The sequence below is a fragment of the Magallana gigas genome, chromosome 3 (genome assembly GCF_963853765.1).
Source record: "Magallana gigas chromosome 3, xbMagGiga1.1, whole genome shotgun sequence".
NCBI lineage: Eukaryota > Metazoa > Mollusca > Bivalvia > Ostreida > Ostreidae > Magallana > Magallana gigas.
The window spans coordinates 47,574,722-47,583,408 of record NC_088855.1 but is presented as its reverse complement, the minus strand read 5'-3'; the positions used below and the strand labels follow the sequence as shown (position 1 = coordinate 47,583,408).

Here is an 8,687-nt window from a genome sequence, read left to right as displayed (position 1 = left end):
TAGGTTTGAATTACGAAATGCTTAAACTGTTACCTACAGACCATAACTAGACCCAAGGATTGAATTAAAGTTTAATATTGGAATATAGTAAGAACTTCAGAACTTTTCAGACTCCCGAAATGTTACTGGAGTACATGTATATGGAAGGGTCAACATGTCAACATATGAAAATATGTATAATCATTAGACAAAATATTCTTTTCAGGACATGCAATGCTAAAATTTGTAATATCATTATGTACTAAACATCATAATATTTTATTCTAAATTGTTTCACTAATAATCACTGAAACAATAAAGAGTGCAAAATCTTTAACAAAAAATACGTCCATTGAGGACAATTTGAAAATCTTTATAAACAAGTTTAATCAATGCAAATAAATTTTGCAAATAATTTGTATTTGAACCCACAAAGTTAACTTGATCAGAGTTACGGATATTATTGCTCAGGTGAGCAATGTTGCACCTGCATAGCATCTATAGCAAACTTTTCCAATTATAGCAATTTCGTAGGAAATTAAATGGTTTCGTTTTTTCTCGACCTAGTTTAGTATTTTTTCCCTCTATATATGGTTTTTTGTATTTGTTCGATTTCTTCTTTACAAACTAATTTTTTTGCAATTAGTTTGAGATCGTCAAATAAACAAACGATTATATTGCATGTACCCGAATGGGGTTTTGATTGCCATAAAATTTCAGGCTGTAAAGCTGTAAAACTGCTTATCAAGTTGCAGTTTGAAATCATGGTTAAAAAAACATTAACACAGAATGAGATCTTGAGTCACAGTATGTGGTCTTTTTATTGATGAAATGATATATAATTAACCATAATTGTGATCACAGCTAAGTGATTGTAATTGTCAACTCTTGACAGATTGAGATTGTTGTAATATATTAAATGAACGAAAAATCTAATGAGAGGTTTTACTAATTGGTTGTTGTTAATTTATCAACTTAAATAAAATACACGAGTGGAGAGAGCTTAAAATATTTCTCCTTACGCATATATTTGATTTCGACAAAAATGGCAGGCCGAAATATTCAAATGGTTTAAATAAGGCGTTTTAAATAGAAGCGGAGCATTAAGTGAATTGAGATTGAATGTAAACAGAGTACACCAACCAAAAATGAAGGTAACTACTTGTTTATGTTTTATCTCGGATAGAAGACAAACAAGAACATGCATAATAAACCAGATCTTCCGACAATTATTGTTTTGTGTCAATATATCGGGTATTGTATTATATAATTTCAAACTGCCATTTTGTTGAAAATCTGAAGTCTTTTGTGAAAATGTGCCCATTTCATATGTTCAAAAATGTGTTTTAAATGTTTATAAATATTTCCATATATCTTATCATTCGTTTTGTGTCTAGATTTTGAGGGGTTGTTTTGGAATTAGGATAAAATGTGAGACCAATCAATATATTCGACTTCTCACTTTTGCAAACGCAAAAAGGCAAAGAAAAGTTTCAAATTCCAACAGTTTTAATAAAAACTATCTTATCATTTGTTTGATTTAATTTTTTTTGAAAAGCGATGTAAAGGCATATGTACTAACTTTTGGTTATGGGAAATTTATAAAAAAATTATGTCCTGCGCGAAGCAGATATAAACTAAATCCATTTGGTGCGTAATTTCAATCGAGGTGTTATGTTTACTAAAGGGTACGTATTGCTCCATCACAATGACAACCTGGTCATGAAATATTTCCCTATAGCCGCAAAGCTTTCCTTAAAAATATCCTGATTTAATCTTTTTCATTATCCATTGCCTTTTTAAGCAGTTAAATAAAGTTTATTATTTTTTATTATAAAAACAAACACCTAAGGATAATAATAATAACAAGAGGCCCAGGGGCCACATCGCTCACCTGAGCAACAATTGCCTTAATTCTGATCAAATTAGCATTACAGTATCAAAATATCTTGACAACTGAGTACAGTAGATCTTGCTAAAATAAATTGAAAATCTGCCAATTTTTATCAACCTTTTATTTTTTGGTAAATACCAAGCCCCTTTTGTTGTTGTACCTGTAAGAAGATTTTTCTCTATTCCTATATACCCCCCCCCCCCCCCATTTCATGGCCCCATTTTTCTCTAGGGAATCATGGTTTCATCAGACTTAAATCTGCATAACCTTTGCTTTCACACTAAGTACTGATTGAACCGAACACTTTCCCAGAATAGTTTTAAAGCTGTTCTCTTTATATTCCTATGTAAAAATTCAAACCGCCATCACGGTCCCGCCCTACCACTAGGGACTGTGATTTTGCAAACTTGAATTTACACTACCCGAGGATGCCTCTACACAAGTTGAAACCCTTTCTGGCCAAAAATTCTTTAAAAAGAAGATTTTTAAAGATTTTCTCTATATATTCCTAAGTAAAAATTCATCCCCCATTGTGGCCTCACTCTACCCCTGGACTATTATTTAAAAAAACTTGAATCTATATGATCTGGGGATGCTTCCACTCAAATTTGGGCTTTCCTGGCCTAAGAGTTTTGAGAAGAAGACTTTTAAAGATTTTCTCTATCTATCAAAATTCATCCCCCATTGTGACCCCGCCCTACCCCCAGGGACCATGATTTGAACAAACTTAAATCTACACTTCCTAAGGATGGTTACATGCCAATTTGAGATTTCTTGGCCAAATATTTTTGAGAAGAAGATTTTTAAAAGATTTCCTCTATATATTACTATATTAAACTTGATCCCCCAATTGTGGCCCCACCCTACCCATGGAAACTATGATTTGAACAAACTTGAATCTACACTACCTGAGGATGCTTCCATTTTAATTTGAGCTTTCCTGGCCTAAAAGTTTTTGAGAAGAAGATTTTTAAAGATTTTCTCTATATATTCCTATGTAAAACTTGATCTCCCAATTGTGGCCCCACTCTACCCCCGGGGATCATGATTTGAACAAACTTGAATCTACACTACCTGAGGATGCTTCCATTTCAATTTGAGCTTTTCTGGCCTAATAGTTTTTGAGAAGATTTTTAAAGATTTTCTCTATATACTCTTATGTAAAACATGATCCCCCTATTGTGGCCCCACCTTACCCCCGGGGACCATGATTTGAACAAACTTGAATCTACACTACCTGAGGATGCTTCCATTTTAATTTGAGCTTTCCTGGCCTAATAGTTTTTGAGAAGAAGATTTTTAAAGATTTTCTCTATATATTCCTATGTAAAACTTGATCTCCCAATTGTGGCCCCACTCTACCCCCGGGGATCATGATTTGAACAAACTTGAATCTACACTACCTGAGGATGCTTCCATTTCAATTTGAGCTTTTCTGGCCTAATAGTTTTTGAGAAGAATTTTAAAGATTTTCTCTATATACTCTTTTGTAAAACATGATCCCCCTATTGTGGCCCCACCTTACCCCCGGGGACCATGATTTGAACAAACTTGAATCTACACTATCTGAGGATGCTTCCACTCAAATTTGAGCTTTCCTGGCCTAATAGTTTTTGAGAAGAAGACTTTGGCTCAGGTGAGCTAAAAAAAGATTAAGTTTACAATACAATAAGTTTTTAAAGTTGGTTTCTGGAAGAAGAGACTTTGAAAATTTTCTTAATAAATATTGACAATTTTTTTACTTTTTTAATCTTTAGTTTTTAAGATCTGTGTACAAACATAGAATTGTGAGCAAATCTCTGTATCTTGCTTATAATTCGAAGCTTAACACTCAAATATGGTTAGTAAATAGAAATTGTAAACAATTAAAACACAAGAAACATGCACTATAACAAATAAAGAACACAATTTATTTTTTCGAAATGAATCATATATATACATGTACATGTATTTAACTACATATTTCCGACAGCGATATCAAACTCTATTTAAACTGAATAAACTCGAGAAAATGCCGAGCATCTCAACAAAACCTATCGCATTAATCTACCATTACGCAAAATATAATGCCGAATTACCGATAGAATAATGAATTGTATTTCAGTACTTTTTTGATACATCAGATTTTGCTTAATTTGCGCAGGTAACTAGTTAACTGTTTGATTTACCGAAGTCTCTGTTTGATTTGATACGTAAAAATCACGAAACACAGACGATAGTTCCCAGGTTACAAAGCATAAATAATGAAAACGAAACGAAAATCAGAACAAGCTAACACCAACGTCATGTGTGAAAACTGTCAACGCATTGAAATATTTAGCCTCAATTTACTTCACAAAATCGGCACCAATATATTTTGCATGTTTCAAAAATTTCCCTTCATTCGCGAACTGTTGCACAACAAGCAAATTCATCATAGTCAAATCGACCCTTTTTCGTATAATGTCATGGCTGCTTTAAACAAAGAACCTCGTTTTAGATGTATGGAATACGAGTCTTGGTAAAATGGGTACGCAAACCCGGGCCGTGGCAAAATAAAAGCCGGGGCAGATCGGCAATCGTCAATTCCAAATACGCATTATTTTGCAGCAATATTTACAGCAAATACAAATATATTGGTCCATCAAATATCGTGAAATTTTAATGAGATTGGCAGATTAATAACTGCCAATCTTTTGTTTTGCCCAGGCCAAGTCTTGTCTACCCATTTTACCGGATGCCGAATCCGAAGCTATTAAACTGATTGAAATACGCCTTTCCTTTATTATTATTTTCGTAATAACTCAGATTTGAAACAGAATTAGACCTTAATTTTTGCAATTTATATTTTCCTTCCCATAAGGATAATTTATGCTAAACTACGTTGAATTGGAATCAGTAGTTCTTGAGGAGAAGATTTTTTAAAATGCACCCCCCTTTTTCTACAGTTTCAAGGTTTTCTCCGCTTTGAATACAGATCGGACTTTTATTTCTGCAATTAATATTCGCCCTTCCATAAGGATGTTTTGTGCCAAATTTGGTTGAAATTGGATAAGCGGTTTTAGAGAAGAAGTTCAAAATGTAAAAAGTTTACAGACGGACAGACAGACGGACAGGCGGACGGACGGACGGACAGACGGACGACGGACAAAAAGTGATCAGAATAGCTCACTTGAGCTTTCAGCTCAGGTGAGCTAAAAACAAACACCTAAGGATAATAATCAATATGTTTTAATTTGTACAATACTTCTATCTAATGCTGAACCAAACTCATATATAACAACATCAATAAAGTCAGAGCCATGTCTTTCTTATTACATATATGTATCTAAAACTCAGTAAAAGATAAGTAACTAAAATATATCATTTTCACCGGATCATTGAATGGTAACCTTAGGACAAAAATGCCATTTAAAGAAGTTATTTTACAACCGGTGAAAGTAAATTACTAAAGTTTTTATCTCTGTCTTTCCGTTTGTTTTCCCGTTGGTATTTGTCCATACTTGGTTTCCATACCTTTTTTTTCAATTTTAATTTGCTATCCAAAATTATATTTGCAGTGAGAAATTCATAATTTTGTTCAAATAGATGAAGAGTTATTTAAAAAATTTAATTCGAAAGGACTCGCTTTTATAAACGAGTTATTCTTTGAAATAAATACTCCGTGTTGCTCTGCTTTGAATTTGTATTTCGTTTTATGGATTTTTGAGATGGTTGACAGTTTGTTATTGTCATTTTTTCATAATCAATAGCTCATCAAATGAACATGTTATAGTTCAGTTACAGGTACATGTATTAATATCCGTTCACAGAGCAATAATTTCTGCAAGAATTGTTAGAGCGCGGTTACATCAACGGCAAAAACACATGCAATTATTTCATTTTGAACTAATTTGGACATTTGCTTACAAAGTGCAGCCAGGTACTGTAAATTAAAAAAATATCACCAAAACAAACACGCCTTAGTATTCATTTCTTATGTGTAATCATTTTATTATTGGTTGTGCATGACTTGTGTATATCTATAGTAGAATTTCTTGTTTTAAAACATTTGATATAAGGATTGTTGTTCAAGATAATATTATGACGTTTTAACAACAACAAAAATAATTAAAATCTTACAATTTTACTTAATCAAGTCTCATGTTAAGATTTATCGACCTGGTTTTGGTTTCTTAAGATTGTCAAGAAAAAAAATTAAGCATTATTATCTTTCATTTAAAGCGACAACATAAAATAAATCCAGATTGCATGCATAGAATATTTAATTATATGTACATGTACTTTTCGATTGGTGAAAATCTAGATTTTTTACCTTCTAGGTTACAATTTACAATATGCTGTAGTTTCACTGTCTACTCAACATTTGAAATATTTTAATATATATGTAAAACGTTTTATTGTATTTTGTATAATTTGATTTTACATGTTTCCATATGTCTTAAGAAATATAACTGTTTTAGCACGTGTTTCAATAAAGTTTAGAACGTGACAATTCCTAACCAATTGAATTAGTTCTATTCATTAAACTTTTCCATAGCAATCTGATTGTAAATTCGAATATTGCTGAAATATTTTGCTATATTTCAATTATTCATAAATTGCTGCGAATAAAAAATATCAAAATATTGTATACAATTGAACGTAAAGTTATAAAATTTGGTATAAATATTGAATATATTTAACATGTGTAAAAAGGTACCAAATAGCAGAATATTATACAAAATACAAATGTTACATCATGCAAATTCATACAAAATATTGTGCACAATTTAACTATAACGTTATGCAGATTGATGCTTAAAAGGCGCAGGTCATTGACATAAGCAACATATTTATAAAAATTAAAAAAAGTTCATTTGGTAATCAGATAAAGTGTGTTGAAAACAAAGTCTTAATTATTGTATTGAACAACAAAACTTGTAAACGGTAATAAAACAACCAATCTCTATCTCTCTATCCCTTTCTTTCTATCTATCTATCTATCTATCTATCTATCTATCTATCTATCTATCTATCTACGTAATTTACACTAAAAATGCCTCACTCATAAATATTACAAGAAATCCCTTCCAATATATTTTAAAATATTTCACATCTGAGACTAAGATTTGTTTTTGGTTTTTTGATATAAGTGTTTCTTTATGTTTGGGAAAATCTTATTCTATTGCTTTATTAAGAAATCATATTCTGAAATTTCATTGATCTTTCTAATTTGATTTATAATCCTTCATGTTTAACACTGCAAGAACCTGGTGTACTATCTGCTGATTTTCCTTTTTTTTCTTCCTCTTTTCCATTATCTAAAGGAAAAGTGTAATATAAATTTGTTTTTTATAAATGTAAAACGCATGTACATTTTATTTGTTATTCTGAAATAAAATAAATGTAATACTCAAGCAATGTTTAGAAAAGATATCATTAGAAAATACCGTACAATGTTTGCAATCTTGACAGTACAAATACAAACTGTCTAATATCAATAGTGATTTTGTGTCTTTTAGTAAGCATAATAATATAGTAAACTATTAACAATTTAAATGTGTGTACAAATTATAACAGAAACAAATTACATGGAATTTGTTTTAGTGACATTCTCCTTCAGAAATTTTATATTTTTGCAAAATACATGTGGTGCACGGCCATTTGTAATATATACCTTGTATTATATATACACTCCTTTGAATTTTAATAAAATGCAGTATATATTAATAATATATTAATAAAATTCAGTTTATGTTTCATATCACACGTGATTTAATTACAAAAATTACGATTTAAAAAATTGAATTCTCTTTTTAATACAGACTGTCTAACTAACTAACAGAAGAACTAACTGAAAATTAATGTAATACACACTGTCTTTTCAATTTACCTACCCCATAACGTTCATACCAAACATGTCATTTACACGCTAAAATTCAAATTATTGCAGTAAATAATTTCTTTCATATCAGTGTGAATTGCCGTTGGTGGTACATTGTGTACTTTGCCGAAATGCATTTCTATTCACAGTTCCAAAATTCTTACCTAATAATTTATATTTCCTTTGTGTTTTCCTTGCATTAGGAGTAGAGACATCTTCAAACTGCTTTGATACATCTGATTCATCCATCAAGTCATCTGGATCATCAGCACCGGAAGTACCCAAAAGGAAAAGTGAAACTTTACTCAGTTTTATTTAACGTTTTTCAATTAATTTTTAAGTAGATTGTTTTAATTCAAAGGAGAAGGTTGGGGTAAATGTAAGCTAAACAATATCTTAGGGTAATTTTATTTTATATTATAAATTTTTGATGATGCTATTTTTAAGGTGTTATGGGAAATCTGTCGATATTAATGTAGATTAAAGTACATTATAATTGAAATACTTTGACCGGTGTAGAATTTTCAAATTTTACAATATTTAACCCCAAAAAAATAGCTTTTAAAAATATTTGGAGAGGTAAAAATTGTAAAACCCCGAGCGGGATTCGAACTCATGACTTACAGATTTGTAGTAAAACTTCTAACCCACTCCGCTACACTGTTAGGTGACAATATCGGGAAAGAAACAATTTATATAATTATATTTCATTTTATTGTTTATTTCGATAAACAATACGTCACAACATGGAAGTGTCCCATATCACCTTAAGCTTTCCTTACGGTGGTTATAGATAACTTTTTTTAAATGAAAGAAATTGGAGCAAGCTCAAATAACCCACTCTCCTTCATTATTTGACGAAGATACATGTACACATATTGAATGACAGGGTGTGCATTAAATACACGAAAAAATTTAACAAGGCGCACAATTCTCATAAAAACTTATTATCACATCAAAATTTACTGC

The 8,687-nt window shown here is 30.9% G+C and overlaps 1 protein-coding gene across 2 annotated transcripts in view; it reads right to left on the bottom strand.

The window, feature by feature from the left end:
* Positions 1–3,365: 3,365 nt before the first annotated feature.
* The window catches only part of LOC136274041 (uncharacterized), a 35,364-nt gene continuing 30,042 nt past the window's right edge, over positions 3,366–8,687 (bottom strand). For both annotated transcript variants that reach the window (XM_066080082.1, XM_066080083.1), the window contains 2 exons: positions 7,883–7,975; positions 3,366–7,155 (listed from right to left, as the gene is read on the bottom strand). In XM_066080082.1, coding sequence (XP_065936154.1) covers positions 7,073–7,155; positions 7,883–7,975 — 176 coding nt within the window. In that variant the 3' untranslated portion in view covers positions 3,366–7,072. The remainder of the gene's footprint in view (positions 7,156–7,882; positions 7,976–8,687) is intronic.